The sequence below is a fragment of the Chenopodium album genome, chromosome 16, assembly GCF_948465745.1.
Source record: "Chenopodium album chromosome 16, dcCheAlbu1.1, whole genome shotgun sequence".
Lineage (NCBI taxonomy): Eukaryota > Viridiplantae > Streptophyta > Magnoliopsida > Caryophyllales > Amaranthaceae > Chenopodium > Chenopodium album.
In genome coordinates this window covers 31,616,424-31,640,695 of record NC_137849.1, presented here as the reverse complement: position 1 = coordinate 31,640,695, position 24,272 = coordinate 31,616,424, and the positions used below count along the sequence as shown (strand labels likewise).

The window sequence follows — 24,272 nt, the reverse complement described above, 5'->3', positions numbered from 1 at the left end:
GATTGTTTCTACTTCCTCAGTTTCATAATAATCAAAATAATTTTCATTCAAATGCTAAAGTTGTAAATATATTTCTACTCCCTCTGTTTCATAATAATCGTAATACTAGCCTATTAGGTATCGCATAAAATTTGAAGGTAAGGACTATAAATGAAACACATGGTGTGGCCACATTACATAATCACATACTATAAGGCAATTAATTAAGTAATAGGGGTCCAATGATGTGCAAATAAGGTTACCTTTACGTATATAAATTACTTAAATGAGAAAAAGGGGTTATTCTCTTAAACATGTGGAATTATTCCTTATTTTTTAAAACAAAAGAATAGGGGTTACTCGAATGAACAAATTGGGTTACTTATTTCAAAATTACTTTATTTTACTCGTATAATAAATTTGGGTTACTTTATAGACAATATGGGGTTACTCTTACGAAAAAATGAAGTTACTCATACATTTGAATGAAGATTACTCTTATAAAAACAATGTGGCTACACCATGTGGTTAGCCACATACAAGACTTTCCTAATTTTTATTGAACTGAAATTAATTTTACAATACATAAATTAATTTTACTTATTAAAACTTATTTATACTCCATATTGATTTCCTATTATATTTGTTTTTCAAAGTTACTAATTTTTACCGATTAAAATTATATTTGCTAAATTAAAAGTACTTTTAATGAACTAAAGTTATTTTGTTGAATAAAGCAAGGCCCTAGTGGGGTTTGTAAGAAAGAGATATTATAAATCAGTGTCCGATTCATGTCGTGTCAACTTTTGCCAGCTCTATACGGCACAATGTCAATTGTATGTGCAACATGGTGTGTGCAAGGGAGGATGTAGCAAAAGCGAATCCGTTTCTTCTTTATTCTTGTAGTTTCCTTCTATCTTTGGCTTTCAAAAAAATCAATGTTTATGAAGCTTTTGTCAAAAATTGAATACTGAATTACATACTACCCTTTCACTTAATAATCTAAATTCTAAACATATGCATAGTAAACAGTCTCAAGAAACGCGATGCAACTTATACAGCAACACAAAATAGTGTGGTTCAGAAGTAGAAAATAAACAATTATTGTTGAACAAGGTAATCATAGAACAAATACGAGAAAAGATCAAAACTTTTCTACCAACACAAAAGTGCGGGATGAAGCCATAGATTACTCTATAAAGACTACGAGATTTCCCCATCTTCACCAAGTTCACCGTCTTCGAGATCATCATGGGCACCATTTTTCCGAGAACCTTCCCGGTGATCCCTCTTGTGCTTTTTCTGTCTACTTTCACCATCTGAATCAGGTGAGTGTTCATGCTGTAAAAAATTTACAGAGAAGCATTATATCAATCACCACCATTTTCAGAAAATTTTTATTGTATTGGATTGATTTTAAATTTTATACTGCCATACCTTTCGAGATTTTTTTCGATCACTGCCATGTCGGCGGGATTTTTTGTGCTCCTCTTTATCATCTCTGTCAGAACTAATATCATCAGTGGTATCATGATGCCGCTTTCGGTGACGTTTCTCCCTGTCGTCTTCTCTGTCAGAACTTACATCATCAGTAGTATCATGGTGCCGTTTTCTATGCTTCCTCTCTCTGTCTTTATCCTTCTCTTTCCTATTCTCATCCTTATTGCTATAGCTATCAGTTGCGTCCACAGCTTCATCATCTGACTCCTCTTTCTTAGAGCGCTCTTTTCGCTTTTCTCTGTCACGATCTTTATCTTTATCCTTCTTCTCCTTCTCCTTCCTTTTCTCCTTTTCCTCTCTTTCTTTCTCCTTTTTCACCTGTATCCATTCAGCACCATGATAAAATAAGACATGAAACTACAATATGCTAATAAAAACTATAATTATTCTTAAAAGATGATTAAAATAAATACATAGTAAATAAAATAAGTTTTTTGATTGCCTATCTAGATAAATACATAGTAAACTATAATTATTTTTAAAAGATGATTAAAATAAATACATAGTAAATAAAATAAGTAAATAAACACCCCCTGGCTTTACTCAGAAAAAAAAAAAAAAAAAAAATGGTGCACCCAATTTCAGGCCCTCACCATATTGGCTTAAAATATTCTGGATCTTTATTAAATATAATAATCAAAAAAAGGCAGCACCTTGTAGTCTTGTACATCCAATTTTAATACACTGAAAAAACCAATGAGGTATCTTGTCAGATTTGTATTACAATGTGGATCCGAAGTCGAATTATCTTCCTCTTTCAAGGTGATAAAATAGGTTATTCATTACTCAGAACCTCATATAAGATGATATACAGCTACAAACAGCTAATTGGCATGGCTAATTGGCTATACATCATAATGCCAAGCTCTGCTGAAATATCATAGAGGAACAAACAGTCAAGACCAATATTAACCTAAACCAACCCATTATCTACACATTTTTAAAAATCGCTAACAGCAGCAAGACAAGGTGCTTCCCAGTCCCAATACCTTTTCCTATATAGTAGTGATTAAGGAGATGTAAATTGGGTACTTATAACAAGAAAATAGTTCACTAAGATAGGTGGCTAGGCCAGTGAGTTCTCATTGAATGTATAGCAGGTTATGTAATTGAATGAAATTTCACCAATATATAATATTTGTTCACAGATTGCACACACACAAATAGACTAATAGTGATCCTAATTTAGTTGATATTATACCTTTTCTTCCTCACGCTTTCGTTCTTTCTCTCTTGCCTTCTCTTGCATGTAAGCAATATAGTCCTCAAAGGTCTCCTTCACCAATGTTTCATTCCCAATTTCCCTAGATAATATCATAGTTTAAAAGCAAGTTAAAAATAATGTTAAGAACCTCAAATGAAACAAAGCCTACCAGCATCAGTGACTTAGGTATACCTGTACTCTTCACTTTCTTCAAAGAGTTGTCTAGAATCTTCCCAAGTAGAAGATACAGTTACTTCCTATAATGACAACACGCCAATGAGTACAAGGTCACATCAAGCAGCCAATCACAAGTTATATGAATTCAGAGGTACCTTAAGAGAACGCAATAAATCAGTAAAGTCATCCAGAAGGCGCTGGCGCTTCTTAGCTTCTTTCTCTTCCTTTTCCTTTATCCTCTCAAACTGCTCTTCAAAAACCAGCTGTAAAAGAGTAGATAATTGATGAATCTATTTTATATATATTTTTATTCCCTGTCCCGTGGTCATATTTGTGCTTATTTGAGCTCTACGGAGCTATTTTTATTACTAATATACGTTTTCTAGTGTTTTTATAGTGTTGGTATTATTTTGTAGGAATTTGCAAATTTATGACAATTCCTGAGCTTATTGAGCCACTACGAGGACATTGGAGTTGAATCGTATTTTATGATCGTATATTTAAAGCCGAAGACCGAGCTAATTAAATTTGGTTCGGTGATTAAGGGCTCGATTTGACAGAAGATTAACTCTACAAGCTACCCATTAAAGTGCTAGTCCAAATAGAATAATCAAAGATAAAGCTCAAGCTTGGGCCCAAAGCAAAAACAAGCCCAATCACAAGTAATCAGCTATTGGGCGTGTAAAAAGGCGGGCCCGATCGGGGGCCCAGTGCCCGATCGGGCGTGAAGCTGACGAGCCCAATTAGGTGCCGAATTTCTTGCTGATTAGAAGTTGTCTGGGCTTTGTTAACAAAAGTCCATCAGCTTACAAGCTAAAGGAGATTCGGAGTCCTAATAGTACAAGGAGTAGGAGTAGGAGTAGATATAGATGTTTGACTTTTTATCAAATTCCTTTTCCTTTCCTTATAAAAGGAGGAAGTAGTACGTAGGAAAGGGGGTTAGTTTTTAGTTTTAGTTTAGTTCTAAATTTTGTTCCTTTATTAGTTTTGTTCATTAGTTTAGTTTTATTACTTTAATTTTATTAATACTTTTGTTTTGCTTTTGTTTATTTGATTGTTTTCATATTTAGTTATTATTATTGTTTTTATTTTAGTTTGCTTCCTTATTAGTTTTATTATTTTTGCTTTCAATCATGCTTTTTTAGTTGCTTTGCTTTTAATCATGTCTTCTTTATTTGCTTTGGTCAGTTTAGTTTTAATTATGCACGAATAGTTTTATTTCTAGGGTTGTGGGGATCCATACATAATATGAAGGGGTAATTTATTATTGTTGATTGTCAATGCTTGATTAATTTCCTATTGATTGATTTAATGCTATGCAATTAGATTTGGCCAGGTTTAATTGTATGAGTTATGCAATATTGATTCGAGATTCGAGATATGAGAATTGATGTTTAGGCTTAGTTTCAATAGGCAGGTTAATTTATAAATGGTTAAGTCAAGATTGAGAGATGCGATTTAATACCGGTAGATTATTTTTGTGATTGTAATACGTAGCGAAAACCCTTTATGATCTGATTAATTGATGCATTAATGATTGATTATTGTGTTTCAATAAGCAATGAATAAATAAATCAATACTTCACCCCAAAAAATAATTTAAATCAATAAATGTAATTCAAGGCAAATCCGACAAATAAGTATTAAAGTCAACCAATCAAATCCATCCAATTACCAATCTTCCCTGTCAAATAGAGCAAACCACAAGAGCATATAGAATTTAAGACTAGTGCTAAAACACTAACTCTCATATATGTGGCGAGTAAAAGATGTACTCGATCGCTCTCCAACCACCCCTTTAAATATGAACAATGCCCTCCCAAACTCACACACTCGTGTGTTTAAAAAGACAATTCATTTTTTGCATTGATAAACAACTAATTTCACATTCATACAACTCTATGCACAAAGATCAAAAGGTCTTCAAAGCTTGTAATGTAAGACTTAGGTAAAGGGTAGGAAATATTTGGGAAAATGTGAGATTAATTATCATATTATCACTAAAAACAAAGCATCAATTCTCAAAGACTCCTAGAGATAGATTGTGATAGATATGCACCTAGAGATTGGATGTAAGTTATAAAGCACGTTACAATGATGATCACACATATAATATCATAAGGAGACTTCTACAAGCAAATATTTGAGCACGTTACAATGATGATCACCCCATTAACTACTCTAAACTTTGAGAACCATGGTAGAACCACCCATTAACTACTCTAAACTTTGAGAACCATGGTAGAACCTCCAATAACCACACAGCACCCTTCACGACCTCACCACTATCCTCCAACTACCACCACATAGAGCCGCTTACCAACCTCAATTAATTCATTTAGGCCATCAAGGGCACACATCCATCGATATGAAAAAAATGAGAAAGTGAGAAAGAGGGTACTGGCCCCTAGAAATGGCAAATGATTTATCTCAGCACAAGAATAGCAACCACATGCGTATCTCATAATTTGACACTATCATGGCCAAATTTGGCTACCAATGTTCCAGATTTTAAACCTCCAGGCAGATTAAAACGCAATAGACAAATATCACCATATTACACATGTAAGCTGGTGATGGCTGTGGGCTGTGGAAAATAATAGGACAGAAGTCGAATTTCAATAATATTAAAAGGTGAAAAGGTATTATAAGGCATAGACCCAGTAATTATCAAAAAAAAATATAGGCAGTTGAGATGGTGGCAAATTGGCGGTGATGATGGTGGGAGGAGGGGGCAATTAGTTTTTAGAGGTGGAAATATATTTATCCAGTGAAACAACAGGAATTGAAACCCCTATTCTTCAAACCAGGCAAAAGAGGTATTATACGGGTTTTGATTTATTACCTTTACTTGATTCCTTTCCCTAACCTTGAACCAAAGAGCCCTTAGCGTACATAAGTAGCACTAACAGTTGCAAAAGCTAAAAGGACATAAATCGAGCAAGCAATAAGTTGATCAAGGTGGACATCTTCAACAACCCTATTGACTATTCTACAAATCTAAAAAAAAAAACACAAGAAATATGTACATATATATACCTTCAAATTGATATCTGAAATCGGTGGAGACCCAAGCTCTGGAGAAATAGATGACTTGAATTCCTCAAAGGTCCATGTCGAAGTCATAGTAATCTGTGATAAAAAATTAATATTTATAATTTTCTATTTTCAACCACCTGTCTCCAGAGCATACAACTACTAGACAATTAAAATACAAATGCAAGCAAAACAATTCATGTCATCTTACCTTGCTCAACTTCATAGCATCTTTTATTCTACTTTTGTCGTCATGATACTGTCAGGAGAGCAAAAGAAAGAAGACTTATCAGAAATTTATATATCAATTAGGACAGGGGTCTAAAAAGGGTGGAAGGCATCAATCACTAAATTACAACAAATAACCAGTTCACATGATAACATGCTCACAAATAACACATGAAGGTGGAAAACTAATGTTATAACACGAGAAATTTTTTTTAATTAGATTGATTCTAGCACAGAAAATCTAACAAGTTCATGAAGTCTCTAATTGGCTTATGCAAGTGGTGGTAGAAAATTCCACTTGAGCCTGTCTCCCTGACATGTCATCTAGAGCAAGTATAATAGGTGTCAAACTGGGAGGGACAGATGACTCATAATTGTCTCCTGGTAATTTATTTCAAAGGTTTGCCCATAAGACATATAGGTGGTTGCAACATTAATTTTGTGGATTTTGGTAAGGCAAAGATAAAGTGGCGATATGCAGAGATAGACACGCTGCAGATTATTTGACTTAAGCATAATGCCTTTATTTTCAACGGAATGCAGCTTCCAGTGATAGATTATGGAAAAGGCAACTTTGATAGCAACTTTTGGAATAAGGAAGCTAGCGCTTTTCATAACAATTCTATTCAACTGGACCAATTTCAGAAAACAATTACTAATGTCCCATGAGGACTCCTTGTTCTCCTGCTGTGATTCTTACTTTAAACATTTATAGTATCTCCTTGTCAAAAATAATTCGTTGGCTGCTGAATGCCATTGCCAAAGGCAATTAATGCATTATTTTAAGACTTATGTAACAAAAAGTGCATTAACAGAGGATAAGTATGGGTGCTAGATTTGTACCTGGTTCTCCAGCTCATCAACCACGTCCTCAAACAAATCTTTTGGAGTTGACCCTGATATGTTACGTGCCACAGCAAGATAAGCAGGAGATTCTTTGACCTGAAATTCAAGAACATAAATTCCAATAACCATATATACTGAACAAATTACCATTCCTTCTTCATTTAAAATCAAAAAAGAGAAAGACGAACTTTAGCACAATAATCGCGCCAGATTGATTTTGCAGTGAGAACACCAGCCGCAACATCATCCTCCAACATCTTGCGAAATTCATCACGATTTTTTCGTTCTGCTCTCCTCAGTTGTTCCTGAAAAGTTGTAATAAATAAATAACAAGAGAATACCTCAAATTTTCATACTAATAATATGAGTGCAAAGCCATTCAAGACATATTGAAGGACCTGCAGAAAAAGTAAATGATCTCCAAAAGAATGTGAGGGATGATAAACAACAAAGATGCATATATATTTATATTCACAAACAAGGGTGAGATAAGAAAGTAGGCAAACCTTCTGAAGCTTCTTCTGCTCCTCTTCTTCCTTCTCCAAGAAACGAATGTAATCCTGCCAAAGACCACAATTAAACAAGAAGTTCCATTAAAAATAAGCAGATAATAAGATATGCTATAAACCTGGAATATTTCTAAGCGGTCAATCTTTTCAAGGCGTGAACATCTCTCGTCATCCTCCAAGCGATCCTGAACTTTTCTCCATAGACTGTTTGCCTGCCATCCAAAATAACCTCATAAACCAAGTTGATATGCTCTGTAAAACAAAAATATCAAATCAAGAACTATAATTATGCACCTCAATAAAGTCACAAGATTCCAGATACTTCCAGTAGTCTTCTCTATTCCGCCTATACTCTTCATCAGCCTTCTCCTTTTCCTGAAAAAAACTCAGCACAAGAAGCATAAACTAAACAAGGTGGTGGTATACTTGATAATTCATACTAAAACAAAAAATGAATAGCTGAAAACATAGAGTAGAATAAAAGTGAAAGATTTTCAGGATATTGACTCATTAACGTGCTCAGTTATTGAATATCTAAATCACAATGAGAGAAAGTGCGAAATATGGTTCAAGACACCAGTCTTTTCAAATTGTGAAAACCACTTACAGTTCAATCAAAAACCCACAAGCAAATTTGCTGTTTGAAAGACTTGATTTAAATAATCCAAGCCTTTTGATACCTAACAGGGCCTCTTTACTACTGTAATTTGCAGAAATTTAAAAAGTCACGGCATATTTAGCTAACTGTATTATACTTCCATTGATTCTTTATAATTATACATTTGTAACTTTGCACTACTCAGATACTAACTCTGTGTCTCTGACCACATTTTTACTGATAAACAAGAAATGAAAGATAGCTTAATAATTTTTACTAACATATTGAAAATATTAATGGTTAAAGTTGTAAATTGGCAAATGTGCTAGTCAAATTGTTACAAATTTGAAGGAAACAGAGGAAGTACATTGTCGATGGGGGGAGCTAAATACACTGTTCTCAACTCCCTCCACCTCTAGCTTAATAAAGTGCCACATCACTCACATAGAAACTGACTACTACAACCAGAGACAAAATTAAGGAAAACAAGTAAACTCTTTTGCAGGCTGCACAATGCATAACATTAACTATCTACTTCAAGATGTGGAGTGTATTAGGGGTACATATTATCCATTCTCCATTACAATTAGTGATAGTCAATTTTTAATCAATTTTATCCTGCACGAGATGCTATTAAAAGCCAACACTTACTTTCTTTTGGAGTTCCACCAAATAATTTTCAAAAAGTTCCTGCTGATCTTTGGGCTTTTCAACAGCTTTGAAACGTTCATCATCTTCAAACATGGTAATAGCTTTACTGAAAACATCAATATTAATCAGAACAATTGAACAGAGAAGAAGCAATCAACCAAGACGAAGAAGAACGAGCTTGTAAGTTGTAATGCCAATATGCCATAAAACACATACCTCCATTTCATAGATGATTTTAGTACCTCTGACTCCTTTAAAGAAAAATGAAAAGATATAATCAAAATCACAGCCCATTCCCCCACCACAACAAACAAAATTATAAAATAAATAAACATGATAGAATTAGAGGCAAAAGCATTGAAAGAAAACAGCATACTTCCAACATTTTTGTAAACTCTTCCTTTGCTTTCTTTTGCCTCAAGCGTCGCTCCTCAGCCTCCTGTTTCTTCCGCTGTCCCAGATACTAGAACAAAGGAAGTTGTAAAGAAACTTGTAACTTTAATATTATTTATAGTCCTTAAAGTACAAAAGTCAATGAATTAGCAGAACAATAGCCTCAAGATAACAATAAATTATATGGAGGGACTAGAAAAGCATCATCAATGTAATACTACCTCGTTAAAAGCTTGCTTCCGCTCTCCTAATGTCTTCAAAGCACCATACCTCTTGTCATTGACTATCACCCTCATAGCCTGAAAACAGATTTAAAAAATTAAACCATTGGCAGGGTAATTTGATAGACTTTAAGCCACTTCATTCTATTCAAGAAAGATCCAAGTACCATACCTGATCCCAGGACCAGTCAGACTGAACATTTGCAGACTCAAGAAGCGACTTAAATGCATTTTTTGCTTCCTAAGAAGAGAGAGGATAAGTCAATGTAAACACGTAATCAAACATAAATAAAGAGAGAAACTCAAAATAATACAAAGAAAAACCAACACAACATGCTTGACCATGTCATCTGAATGCTGAATACCTGCTTGTTGGCAAAAACCAAAGGCTCATCATTTGTTGGTTTCTCACTCAAATCAACTTTGCCTGCAGCTGCCATCCCTTTCCGTGCTTCCTGGTATTTATGCAAAAATTCAATAACGCATCACACTAAGAAAAACATTTTTGTCGACATCATTTTGGTCAGCATGAATGCATAAACAATTTACTACAGCACAATGCAAGTCAGATAAATATCATCATCTATTACAACATATATCAGGCCTACCCATACCTGAAGATCATGCACAGAACCTCCGTCTGTCGAGGTTGAAATTTCCTGAGATGATACTCTGTCTGAAGCACTCCTGTAAAGAGAGTTATAATTAGAAGTTTAGTACCATTAGGAGATGATTGGATTGGATCTAGCCCTTCATTTGACCATTTGTTTGAACTGATATTAAAGAGTGAATATTTTTCAGACATTACAAATATTTTGAAAAGCTAAATGTCAAACTCTTCTTCTTTATTCATCAGTCCCCCTAAAATTGTTATAAAAAAAGACCTAAGTGTACGCCTTACCCCTCACTACTAGGCTACTAGGACACCCCTATGTCACTCAGACTATTAATTTCATCTCAAATACCCATGTCAAATCCTCGGACATTGGTAAGACACTTCAACCCTTTATTTCACCAAAATCATGGAAATGCATACATATGTCAGACAAGGGTACAAGAGTCCGAGCAAAATTTAGATACCCCCTTCTACGGTTTTGATTAGAAAAGGTGATTTCAACTCCAAAAAGGCATGTTCTCCCAATCTCAGTGCACTAATTCTCAAAGATGAAATCATCAAATTGGGCTAAAGAAATCCCTTGGCCCCCTTGACAAAGTATGACAAGCTGGATAAAAACCCCGAGTCCCTGACCATAGCCACAAGATCATCAAGGAAGCACTACTTTCCATGTGTTAAGTATTTCACCAAACCTTTTTTTTCCTCGTTGATTACGACGAAATGAAGACACCACTAGTATAGTACCACTGGATAGTCTAGTGGTACAAGCAAAATCTTTAGCAGTATACTTTTCTTCTTCTCTCCTTTGTCTGCCAATAGTTGGTAATTTTTCTTGTCACATCCTCCCTCTCTCCCTCTCTCTCTCTCTCTCTCTCTCTCTCTCTTCTTTTTGTTGTCTTCTTCCATTTGGAAATCCCTAGAATGCCTGCAACAGCATCATTACTCCCTCTTGCTAGTCCATCCCCAATAAAACTAAGAGCCTTCTGCTTTTTTAGGTAAAACACAAAGGACACTGAAGTATGTACACAACTTTCTATCTCAGACACCTTCTCCACTTGGGATTTCAAAAAACACAACAAAACCTCATAAGCCAAAACAATTAACTAACATTTAACAACTTGGCTTAGCTCATCCTATCTCATTTACAACTAAAATTTTTGGCTTAAAAGGATTAAAGCAGTGTTACACAATGGAGCTTTAACCCCAAACTATCCAATATAATTGGGTGCTTGTTTAGATTTTATAAAATTATCCATCATCACTCTTAAACCTATACGCAAAATCTACATCAGTGTCACTAGGCTCCCTTATGCTGAAAATGGGTGAAGATAGCGATGAGGCCTCATTTAATAGTACCAAGTCTGCTGCAGGTCTAGCATGTACATCATACGCTGAAAAGTGGTCCCTTCAGTGGAAATCGACTTAAACATAAAAGCCTATCTTTTTAGCATTGTGGAAATCGACTTAAACATAAAAGGCTATCTTTTAAGCATAGAGTTTGCTCTCCAGATTGCAGTTACATAGAATGGACATGACTCTTTCTTTGGATAGACAGATCAGAAGTTATTCTCTTGGTAACATTATCTTGAGTAATGATTAAGCCTCTGTTCGGCAAGAATGGAGATATTAACTATAGAACATTGGGCCAGATGATAGTCGGACATGGATCCAAGGTGATTAATTAAGTAGTAGGCTCACAAAATAAAAAAGGAAAAACTCACATGATTAATCCCAACTATCGGTGGTCTTCCCATATTAATCCCAACTATGGATTGTTTTGGAAAAATCTCAACTAGGTGCCTTCCAAAATTGATCCGGTGAGCTGTGTTAACCGTTTTAGCGGGTCTCTTGGGCTAGGTGGCATATCGTGATTGGTATATAAGCTTTTTATTATTTTCTTTTAAAAAATCAGCCTTAGTCTATCCAAAAAAAAAAGTAAATAGAACAAACCGGCCAAGTGGGGGTAGCCGGGGGCTGGTTTTGGTCGCAAGTAGCAAAGTAGAGGGTGGTGGTGCCACGATGGTTGCTTACAGAGGTGCTCAACTTAGATGGTTGATGATAGTTGTTGGTTGTTGCTTATTCATTGATTTTGAATGAAGAGAAGAGAGAATAATCAGGGGTGATTTAAGTAGGACAGAACGAGAGTGCAATATAGTGGTTAAGGAGATTTAAAAATCTTCAACTTCTATTAAAGATTGGGATTTATATCATCCTAAGCATTTGATTGGAATTGCAGTATCCTGGATAGCAAACTGAATTTTCCTTTTGGCAGTATTTTTTTTTTTTAGTCCAATTGTTGCCCCAAATTGTTTCGTAAGGCACATGGAGTTTTCTGTCAGTTCATGAGAAAAGGGACTCTCTAGTAATAATGCAAAACATGTTGTTTCATTGTCTTGAACACGAGCCAGCTATGATTTTATGGGCGCCAAAAAAATTTAAGTAGTTGGATCAGAAAGATAGATCCTAAAGCCTTATTGGTGGATGCAAGTGGTTGGTGGTTGCTGGATGGTAGCAGGGGTGGAGTGGACTGGTGGTAGAGGAGCCGGGCAAAGAGAGGAGAGAGTTATTTGTTGATAAAAAAAATTACCTGTTTAACTGGTTTCAAGTCATCTGGATCATTTTTGAAAGGCAACCCCAGTCCCCGTTCCCCACAGAGGGATTGATATGGGAAGACCACCAATAGTTGGGATTAATCATGTTAAGAAAGAAAGCTAGATTAGTATCTGCGCATTCCTTCTGTGTTAAGATATCAGCAGCTCTCTCTCTCTTCTAAGATGGATAATATCGCAACCCGTTTTTTAAATATCTTAATAATATAAACACAGCAACAAACAATACAATTTTTAATTGACTTTCTCATTCATACTACTATCACACCAAAAAACAGATTTAGATCTGACCCCATAAATAGAAATAAATGGCATAAATGAGACTAAGAAAAGCAAGACTAAAACAAGGTCATGAGTATAAGTGCATACACTGTTACAGAGGATGCATTTAAGGCAGCAGGAAGAACAGCATCTCCAGAAATAGAAGCAGATAGAGGAGTCACTGCAGGAGGATTTGTTACTGCCAAGCTGGTCGGAGCAACGGAATGCTCCACAGAGGGTTCTGATGACGCAACATTAACTACAGGTAATGGGTTGACAGCTGGTGGAAAACTTAATGGATTCGAACTTACACCAGAAGCAGATAATAAGCCATTGGTGCTGGCCAAAACTGGAGTGGCTGGAGATGCTTCCTCAGAAGTCAGACTTACAGTTGCCGCGGGTTGAGATATCAGCCCAGCATCTCCCTGACTAAATTCTTTTTCAGCTTGCTCACGAGCCAACTGCAAAACCCAAAACCTAAATAATAAGATTATAAACCAGAGGTCAGCAAGTACTATATCAATTCTCCCAAGACATTTAATATACCTTCAAATCTTCTGGTATAGTCCATTTTGATTCCTTTGTAACCTTATTATAGTAATACCTAGTAAGCAGTGCATACAAATTGTGAGCCAACACAGCAACAAATTTACAATGCAACAGCAGGTTAATAAACCAACCAGCAACTCATAAGTAATATCAAATTGAATATTGACCATACTTCTTCCCTTCTGGTGTAGTGAACTCCTTCCACACAGTTGACGCATCAGCTCTCTGTGAAAAAATGAAAGTTATTAGATTCAAGAAAAAATACAACATTAGAAGAAAAAATACAACATTAGAACCGCTTCAGAAAGTCAAAATCTGAACGAAAATACCAACATACTCTAATTCATAGGCGCGCACACATGCTCTCTCTCTCTCTCACACACACACAAAAACACAAAGAGAGATAAAAAAAAAGGGAGTAAAGTCTGAAACTAGATACTAGAAGCAAGAACCAAATTGAAGAAATTGACAGTGACACTTTATGATTCAATAAAAAATTAAAGCAAGTGGACAGAGCTTGTTGCTTCTCAAATATGAAAAAACAGTGTCAGCATTGATATAGTGATGTGGTGGTTCAGCAAAACCACCATGGATCAAGACAGATGATGTGCAAACACAAGTACACACTATAACTATAAGGAGCTTGCCAAATGTCCAAATTAAAACCTTTTAAGGAAACAAAAGGCCATACAAATACATAATCAATCAGCTTTTAGGAACTAACATAACCCAAAACAGCTTTGCACAACAAAATAATCAAGATACTTGATTTTAATTAAAAGGTGATGTAGCCACTTGGTAAAATATAAAATTTAATAAGAAGCTCAGCTGTTGTTTGAAGGGATAATGAACTTTTATTTATAATGGGAAGGTCAATTGTGGGCAGAAAAAGAATCAATTTTCAAACAACATAAGAAGAAGAAAAAAATTCAACATGAAAATGAGCAGAAAAGAAAAGCTATTCCTATCTAAGAAAATAAGTGTAGATAGCAAATCATTGCCTGCCTTGCAAAAGTGAATCCGCCGTCAAGATGAGATTTAGAGTAGTCTCCTGACTTGCCATGACATCTACAAACCAGGGCAACATGCAAACAAAAGGAAAATTGGAATAAAAAATTTTTGTCCATCTTAAGTATTCCTTTCATTGAAGATATAGTTTGCCAACAATCATGAACAGGAACATGCTCAGCCAGTAATAAGCAAAAAAAATGCATAATTCCCACTAATTAACTTAAGACAAAGCAATTAAAACACACATCTGCTAGGATGAAAATGATTAACCTCTGTTGGAGTCATCAACTCTAATGGCTTCTCCCAGCTAGACTGCTTAGTTTTCTTGTTATAATAATACCTGCTCAAGAGGATAGGATAAATTGCAATTAACAAAATGGAAATCATTAATGAGGAAACCATACACAAAGATTTAGTCTTTCTTTTAACCCCCTGAATATAAAAGGAAAGAAGAAAACACAGGCAACAGCCTTGCATATCAACCAATGCTGACTAACACAATCTATATAGATGTATCATGTACTCAGCAGAATCATACAAATAGATACACCAAAAATAGACAGTAAAATTGATGATGATAAGGCAGAACAAATACATACCTTCTTCCATCAGAAGTGTTGTGCTCTTGCCAATCGGAAGAAGACTGTTGACTTGTATCCGAAGGGTTGACAGCCTTACATCAATGATTATAAAAAAGGTTAATCATACGCAAACTTATAGCAAATATACAATGACAACAAAAAGTAAGAGGGCAGGATCATTAGAGCTATCTTCTTATGTTGTAACACTGTCTCATTTTCTATCGTAAACGGTCCTAAGATAATGATCTGCTTTAAAGTAATTGGGAAAGGGCTCAGGTAGCATTCCTGCGCAAACACTCTGGTATACAAGAACATATAACATTCGTTAGATTTAGGAGATGGATGGTGTTAAGATTTAATATTAATAGATTAAGCCAGAGATGGAGGTGATCCTCATCCCATTTCCCCCATATAATTAACTAATTCAAAATGCAAAGCTCCAACAACCTCAAACATCATCAACAAACAACAGAATCAAACACTGCAGTTAATTGGGAACCCAATTCAACAATTTCAACCTCATCAATCCAAAACAAAACGAAGCTAATCCTCTTTTTTTTTTTTTAAAAAGTTTTGCATGTACAGTAACGAGAATGTGGATGCTGATTAAAAGATTGGATTTATCAAGGAAGTGATGACTGATGATTTGAGGACAGGGGCGGATCTAGGGGGGTTCAAGGGGGTTCATTGAACCCACAGATTTTTTGAAAAAAAATTATAAGTTTAATTTTTTAAAAAAAAAAAAGAAAGAAAAAAAAGGTTAAAACGAATTTTTGTGAAGTAAATAACCAAATATGTAAGTCGGGCGCATTGGTAAGGGAGTGATTTATAGAGCAGCGAGGCTCCTCTTAGATCCTGGGTTCGAGACTAGCCGCCCTCATTTTTTGTTTTTTTGTTTTTTTTTTTTTTCTTCCGTTGTTCTTCGTGAGTTTGTCCATAGTTGGGTCAGTAATTTTAGGAGTATTATGTTGGTCATTTTGTTAAGTTAGAGAGACAGATGAATTTAGAAGTTAATGGGTTTAATTATGGCATTATGTTTCCACTTTTTTAGCTTATTATTTGTTGTTTGTTAGCCTATATATATGGCTCTTGTATTTGGTGAGTTAAGCATGAAGAAATATTATTGAGTTCCTTATTTTACTTGCTTCATACTTATCTAATATTATTATTTTTATCCTTTAGTACGTATTAGTTTCAACAGTCCTCTTATTCCTCTACTCTTAATTCTTAAATCTTTATTTGTTTGTAAATTAGTGATAATTAGATTAATTACTAATTTGTTTAATTAGTTTTGATATATTGTTGAATACTTGAATTGTTGACAAATTGAATTGTAGAAACTTAGAATTTAAAATTTTTACTTGGTCTATTAATTGATAATTAGAAGAAGTTTACATTGTCAAATTTGTGTTTATTGAGACTTGAGATTTTATGTGTAATATTGATTTTTTGCAATAGCATTATAGATTTATCATTTATAGAAATAGTAATGTATTAGCACGCTTTCAAAGTATGAAAACTCGAAGAATGCTTTTCTTTTTTTTTTTTTTTTTAATAACTGTGTAATCCATCCATTTGTAATAAAAAATTTGAACTTATGTATTGTGTATTTAATTAATATATGATCATCGTTTGTTTTTTAAGATTCCGAACCCATGGTTCAGAATTCCTGAGGATTGAGGTACGGTGATTAATGGGCATTTACTCCTTCTGATCCAATTTGTTCCAATTGAAATCGAGGAGCAAATTAAAAAAAGTGAATCTTAATGAGGGAGAAACTAAAGGGGTGGCGGTGGGGGGACAAGGTAATTAGTGTGGGCCGTGTGGCAATTGGGGAAAAAGAATGATGATTAAAACTTATTTCAAAAATTTCATGGAAAAGAGAAATTGGTATTAAATTTTGGCACTCACAAAACGAGAAGAACTTTATTAACCTTCCTAATCGAAAACGAGAAGAGCAAATAGGATCGAAGTAGTATGACAGATAAAGAGGGAATGGATGCAACAATTTGGAAGATGAAGAAGAGTGATGGGAGGTGGTGCTTTAGGAAGGTGGTGTAGAAGGTGGAAAAAAGTAAAGGTGTAAATGAGCTAAAACATAACAAACTACTCGCAGTGCGAGGCCTACAATGACGCAACGTGTAAGGGGCATTGTGCAACTTCTTAAAAATGAGGCCCTCCATTTTGTGAGGGTTTTCCAATTATTGGGGTCGCAATACTTGCAAAACAAATTGTATATTTGAATTTTGATTATGTTAAAGATTTATTTTTTATTTTGTAAAAATGGAAAAGTTGGTAAATTGCAAGTCTCATAATATTTTGGGAGATAAACACAATTTAATCAATTCCATCTTAAAATTGAATACTTTTCTATTAAAAATTAGAATTGATAAGAGTGAAATTAATTTGGGAGATAAAGGATTTGTGCAAATTCATTGAGTAACTGAAAATTTGAAGATAAAAATTGGTAAAATAATTTGAAAAGTAGTATATGTGGAGTTAATAGGAGAGAGAAATAATAAAACATTTATGCAAGTGGCGTTAGTGAAGAGAGAAATAATAAAATAGTAGTGGACCCTAACTAAATTAGGAAGTGCTATAATTATTATGAAACTGATGTAAAAGAAAAGTGTTGTGATTATTACAAAATGGATGGAGTATCCTAAAACTACTTTAGTATATTTATAAATCTTTAATCGTATATATTGTAAAAATAACAAATTATTTCATCGTATGTTGACATGAAAACTCCACCATTATCTTTTATAGAAAAAGAAAGAAAGCATCTTGTATTAAACTAAGTGGATACATTAAATCTTGAAAGAAATCATTTTTAATGATAAAAAGGGTTTGTTTATTTAATCAATCTTGATTTAAGCTTGTTCAAGATCAAGCTTAAACTCGAAATGCAATCAAACAAATTTGTGAACAAAGGTTCAACAAGCCAAATTCTTTTAACAAGGTTTTTCAATGCTCGTTCAAGCTTGAAATACCTCAAACCATGTAAGCCTCAAATTCTTGACTAGGTTCCTTGACTACCCCAAACCATCTAAGCCTCAAATCCCATATTTCATGGCCTTTACCCCATCTTAAAACGACTCATTTTGAATATCAGACTTTAATATATTACAGTGAAAGAAAGTGATCCCTTCTCTCCTTTTCTTAATTTGCTCTTATAATTTCAACCCTTCTATGACAAAATTTTAGAAATAAAATAAATAAATAAAAACTTTGGATAAGTTTTAATATTTGGAAAAGCATTAGTAAGAAAGCAAGATTTCACTTCTAATTGTATAAACTCACAGGAACAGCAGGAGCAGAAACTGAAGACTGGTCTGCGGTTTGTGGAACCGGTACAAAAGGCACAGAGCTTTGACTTCCAGATGATAACCATGGTTGACTGCCAACTGGTGCTGGTGCTGCAGGTGATGACAAATGGGATACTGGTTGAAACTGTGAAGAGGTGATCAACTATTTTAGCCAGTGCTTTTAAACAGTAAATAATATGACATATATAGCATAACATAAGACTGTTCAAAAAAAACTATCTTACTGTATATGACGACGAAAAAGGAGCTCCCATGCCACCTACACCAGAGGCGTGATTGCCAAAAGGCGGTGCAGAATGCTGATTCTGCTGCACACCCAAATTCATAGGCCTGTTTGGTTGACCATATGGCATATTCATACCTTGTGACGACATAGGACCACCAGGCATTCCAGGTCTATGTGGTAACTGCGGCATTGGTTGAGAGTACTGCATGGGTTGAGAAAACTGCATAGGTTGATTTGGACCAGAAGGCATATTCTGTCCAGGTGCTAGAAACTGTTGCGAAGACCCCGGTAAATATGGCTGCCCTTGCTGCCCCGGGACTGCGGGACGATACTGTAATAGCAATTACAAATGAGCAAAATCCAAGCAATTCCCACCATAATAATAAACCTCAAAATACGACAACAATCTACCTGTGTAGACATAGGAGGGCCATAGTTTTGTGCAGTGCCCATAAGAGCAATCAGACAGGGGCTGAAGCTGTTTTAACAAGCGAAAATTAAATCAAGCTAAAATAAAATAACGCACTGAACATCTCAGATAAGTGCATTTGAAACTAAAACTAACATAAACCTCACTAAATTGTAACAGAGATCAAGGATCAACAGAAAGAACGCTACTAAAATAGACGCGCAATAGCGATCTCAGAAGCCACAGTCGTGCAGCACGGGCAATAGAAACACCCAGACCCAACTAGGGCCAACATACTCGGGTTTGGCTCGAGCTCAATAGAATATAGGCAGGCTATCAAAACACGATGAGCTCAAAACCCAAGCACGCTCAAGCTCCAACAGCCTTAAAAATTTTAGGCTAGGTTCATGGACTCAATTAGGCTCAAAAATTGCAACGCATTAGCAACCAAAATGGACTCGAAAAATCACATAAAATTCATTTAGCTTAAGATAATCAACGTCATGGACTCAATTAGGCTCGAAAATTGCAACGCATTAGCAACCAAAATTGACTCAACTATCAAATTAAGCTCGAAAAATCACATAAAATTCATCTAGCTTAAGATAATCAACGTAAACTGCACATAGCAAAAATTCTAGCAACAAAATCGCTCATTCTAATAGTTAATAACTTCAGTAATCATAACCAAAAGCTCAACATCCAACTTAGAAGAACCCTAAATTGACTATACCGACAATTAAATTAACGAAAGTGTGAAACGACACCCTAGATTGTTAAATTGATATTCGACGATTAAAGAGAATATCTTACCTCAGAAGGCGCTTCAATGGCGGGGAAAAAGCTCGGAAGCCGCTTCAATGGAGAACTCAGAATACGGTTTAATGGAAGAGAAAGAGGTGCAGCGTAAAAGTGAAAATGCTTCAAAAGGGGAAAAAAAAAAAAAGAAATAATTGAAATCTAAACGAGGGCGTCCCAGGTTATCATTTTGACAGCGAGTGAGTAGTCCAGGCGGTGCCCGAGTTGTTACTATTATACACGATCAATCGATAACAATTTTTAAAGGTTTTTAAAATTGTAATTGTCATAATCAAAGTAAAATTGAGTTTTTTTTTAAGTATATTTTTTTTAATTGAATTTTGTGGTTTGCATTTCTATAAATTTTTTTACATATTAATAACATACTTGATAATTGGCTTAAATGGTGAAATAGTTATTCTTGTTATAAAAGGTTGAGGGTTCGGTCCATCTTATATATCATTACAACAATAATGATTCGAGTATGGGAAAAAGCGGTTGCAAGAATGGTTTGCATGATATGGGTAGCAGGATCAGGTGTGTTGGTAATTGCTCCCAAGAATCGGAGGGTTTGGAAGAAATTGTTTGTGAGGGAAGATCTGATCCTATTTTCCCATATAATGAAGGGCAAAGTACCCCGGATGATAGTGAACTAAGTCCAACAGGGTCACAATACTTGTCCCCTTTAAAAACAATCGAGACTGTTGAAACAGTCTTGGCTAGTAATCACATAAGTGTTGTGAGTGATGTGGAGGAACCAAAGGTGGGAATGCTATTTAAGACATGGTAGGATTTGGAAGAGTATTACAAAGAGTATGCTGAACAACAAAGATTTGGAGTGAGTAAAGTCCAAGTCGTGTTTTCTAAGGGTGTCTTACGCATTAGACCTGTAACAACATGGAGGTGTGAGTTTTGGGGTAGACCAAACATGCGGCCAATAAAGCTAAAAAAGGGCAAAGGTTATGGGTGTGGGTGGGTCTGATGGTGTAGTAAGTGGAAAGGTATGTGATGATGAGTTAAATCGTAGGAAGAGGAAATCTAAGAAATGTTAATGTGGTGTGATGCTATATAGTGGCGTAAATCATGACAAGGAGTGGGTGGTGAGGAAAGTAGTACTGAAACATGACAACCACGACCCCATCCCTAGTCAATCTAAGCTTGTGAAGGAGTATCGGATGAAGCACTTGACACCAAGGGTTAGGAAGAATTTGTTGAATTTCTATGATGAGGGAGTTCCTGTGTCACAAATTCATGGATGCATGGCCGTGGAGCGTAAAGGGTTGGATAACATGACCTTAACTGTGAAATACCTACAACATGAGGTGTATAAAGCAAGGGGTTGAAGATGGTTGGGGGAGATGCAACTGCTATGATAGCGTATTTCCAGCACTTGCAGGCCACCACCAACAACTTTTATTATGCTCAACGTGTTGATGACCAAGGGCGATTGAAAGACGTTTTTTGGGTCGATGGTCAGAGTCGGGTTGCATATGCAGAGTTTGGAGATGTTGTATGCTTCAATGCAACGTATTTAACTAATGAATACGAGCTTCCATTTGTTAATTTTGTCGGTGTTAACCACCACGGGCAATCATTATTGTTGGGATGTGCATTGGTATCCCATGAAGATTGTGATACGTTCTTGTGGATATTTACACAGTGGCTTCTAGTATGGATAATCGAGCACCACGTGCCATACTTACTGATCAAGCGGCCGCCATGAGGAAGCCTCTTAAGGAGGTAATGCCTTAAACATGTCATCGATGGTGTATTTGGCACATAATGAGGAAGATTCTAGAAAAGCTTGGAGAATGTAAAAGGTGAGGACATTTTTGTATATGTATTTGAGTACAATTTAAATTAAGTTGGTATTTGTTTTGTTGCATTAGGATAGTGCTATGTTTGTAAAATAACTGGTACATAATTTGTTGTCATTTTATCAAAGGTACAAGGAGTTCAAAAGCCAACTGAAGAGAATTGTCTATGAAGTTGTTGGTGCTCCTTTATTGTCGAGTACAAGTTGCAGATCAATGATTGGTTGACTACCCTGTACAATGAGCATCATATGTGGATTCCTGCTTTCATGAAAGATTATTTTTGGGCTAGAATGAAGACCACACAAAAAGTGGAAAGCATAAATAGCTTCTTTGATGGGTTTGTGAGTCAGCATACAAAGATGTTTGAATTTCCCCTAAAATATTCAAAAGCTCTCAAAAAACGTGCACATGACGAAGCAGATGCAGATGCAAATTGCACTAAATATGTGTGGAGATTGATCAGTGGATTCGAGGTTGAGAAAAATTTTCAAAAAGTGTACACCGACACCAAGTTTCAAGAAGTGCAAACAGAATGTGCTAAGATGATGTATTATTTTTGCCGAGAGGAAAAGTTCATTAGTGATACAGTTATTCAGTACATTTTGGAGGATCGAGTGTGGATTGTTCCTAAGGGAATGAGCGAGGAAAAGCTTACAAATCGTAGGCGGTTTTTATCTGCAACTTACAGGAAGTGGTGTGTGATTGTAGTTTGTCACTAATGGTATTATGTGCAACCATATGATTAGAATACTCGATCAAAATCACGTCTTTGAAATTCGAGAAACATACATTGTCAGTAGATGGCGCAAGGACATATCAAGGAAACACACCCGTGTGAAGGTAGAATATCACAATCCTTCGGAGAGTGTTAAGGTGAAGAGGTATAACCATCTTATGACTGCATTCGAAGGGCTATGTGACCAGGTAGTTACATTAAACGACGAAACCATAGAATTAGTCCTACAATCTATTAATCAGATGAGGGCTCAAGTTGAAGGGTGCAAGAAGAAGAATTTAGGGGAATCAACTCCTACCAATAACGTATATGCTGGCACAACAACCACACAGAACCCGAATTTGAATGACACTACACACCAACATGATGCCATTGTACCTCTAGACCCTATTCGGAATAAGAAACCACGTGGCCCGCCCAAAGGGAGTAGAAGCAAAACACTTGTTGAAATGGGGTTTAAACAACCTCAACAGAGGAAGGGAAAGGTAAATGATGATGACCGTTGTTAGGTGTAGTTATTCAACTAGTTAACTACATTTACATATTAATATATGTGTCGTTCAACGTTGATGATATAGGCTGCTAAAGATGGGGTGAATCAGCAAAAGTTCGGCATTCGCAACAGCAGGAAAGTCAAAATTTCCGGTAAATGATGACATCTTAGGGTTAACGCCAACACCATTTTCTGGATGGCCACACCGTTATACACATAACTTGTGTTGTTAACTTAATGTTTATGCAGGTATCGCGCAATCCGAATGTCATGGCAAATGAACCAAACGACCCACACGAATTTGATATGCTGCATAGTGAAGGGGGATGATGAGTTCCTTACCCGCAACACTTTGTACTGGTGTAGGGAATAATTCAAGCATCCCACACTTGAGCCCACTGTGATCATACACTTAAGCATGGTGGCGTCCAAAGGGAAGGAAGGTAGAGTAAAAGAGTCGCCAACAAGTTTTAGGAACTTGTAAACCGTTCACAGGATGAAGGTTACACCCCTTCACGATCCATGAGATCGCTAACTCCATAGTGGTCTGGAACCATGACTGGATATTCGGGGATGAAGGTACAAATCCAACCTAAAAGAGATTGAACCTGCCCTAATAATAGGCCTCTGCTTTATTCTTCTCATATCCATGTGCACTTTTTGACTAACATACAACCAATAAATTAACCCTAACCTGTTTAATCTAGGTTGGTTGAATATTAATGCACAAACAAAACTATTATTGGCGATCACTTGAATTATAATCAAATTAACCTAAACAAGATTATTAATTATCTTATTAAGCGTGATTACAAGTACAATTCCCTTTAAACCTGCAAGAGAGGGCGTGATCAAGCAATAACAATAATAATATATCAAGCAACATAATAACAATAACAATCATCATTTTCATAATAATATTCTCAATAAAGCATAATAATAGCAAGATCCTAGGCAAGATACTAACGAGATTAATAACAAATCCTAGCATGTCACTAAGCAATAAAGATCAAAGCTTTATCCCTAACATGATACTAACATGATATTGGAAAGAATAGGAAGCATCATACATGATATTAGAATTCTTAGTTATCACCCTAAACATAATACTAGGAAGCAATAAAATCATCCTAACATGATGATAGGCCGTCGTCGAGCCTACCAAAGATAAAAACCTAACTTGGTCTCTCTAATGGGTAGAAAGGGCAAGTAAGGGTCGATCCCACAAGGACTAAGGGGAGCACTAACAAATATTGATTTGTGATAAGCTAAGACAAGTCTTTTTGGGTTTTGAGTTATAAAGAAAAAAACTACAAACAATAATATAAAAAGGATCTTGGGAAGGTATCCACCAATTAAGTCATTCACAAACTACAATTTAACATACAAAACATAGCAATTGGGAATAAATTAGGGGAAGTCATCTAAGGCACCCAACTACTCTCTCAAGCTAGAGGGATTACTTGAATCATGAATACAACCTACTCTCGTGGTT

General features: G+C 35.6%; 2 protein-coding genes across 2 annotated transcripts; one reads left to right on the top strand and one right to left on the bottom strand.

Annotated features, from left to right (window-relative positions):
- Nucleotides 1-1,066: 1,066 nt before the first annotated feature.
- LOC145586367 (pre-mRNA-processing protein 40A-like) lies at nucleotides 1,067-19,895 on the bottom strand. Its single transcript, XM_081643188.1, has 28 exons — nucleotides 19,747-19,895; nucleotides 18,936-19,002; nucleotides 18,523-18,855; nucleotides 18,273-18,422; nucleotides 14,988-15,061; nucleotides 14,659-14,728; nucleotides 13,550-13,602; nucleotides 13,375-13,432; nucleotides 12,937-13,289; nucleotides 9,957-10,029; nucleotides 9,708-9,797; nucleotides 9,515-9,583; nucleotides 9,343-9,420; nucleotides 9,105-9,191; nucleotides 8,945-8,979; nucleotides 8,729-8,834; nucleotides 7,774-7,854; nucleotides 7,599-7,691; nucleotides 7,477-7,530; nucleotides 7,159-7,275; nucleotides 6,968-7,066; nucleotides 6,108-6,155; nucleotides 5,900-5,992; nucleotides 3,016-3,123; nucleotides 2,876-2,940; nucleotides 2,681-2,783; nucleotides 1,417-1,797; nucleotides 1,067-1,320 (listed from the first exon to the last, which is right to left on the bottom strand). Exons 2-28 carry the CDS (start codon nucleotides 18,975-18,977, stop codon nucleotides 1,183-1,185), a joined length of 3,051 nt encoding a protein of 1,016 aa, XP_081499314.1. The 5' UTR covers nucleotides 18,978-19,002; nucleotides 19,747-19,895; the 3' UTR covers nucleotides 1,067-1,182.
- Nucleotides 19,896-21,076: 1,181 nt separating this feature from the next.
- LOC145584069 (protein FAR1-RELATED SEQUENCE 6-like) lies at nucleotides 21,077-23,058 on the top strand. Its single transcript, XM_081641008.1, has 6 exons — nucleotides 21,077-21,302; nucleotides 21,392-21,471; nucleotides 21,758-22,162; nucleotides 22,257-22,769; nucleotides 22,863-22,929; nucleotides 23,027-23,058. Exons 1-6 carry the CDS (start codon nucleotides 21,077-21,079, stop codon nucleotides 23,056-23,058), a joined length of 1,323 nt encoding a protein of 440 aa, XP_081497134.1.
- Nucleotides 23,059-24,272: the final 1,214 nt, after the last annotated feature.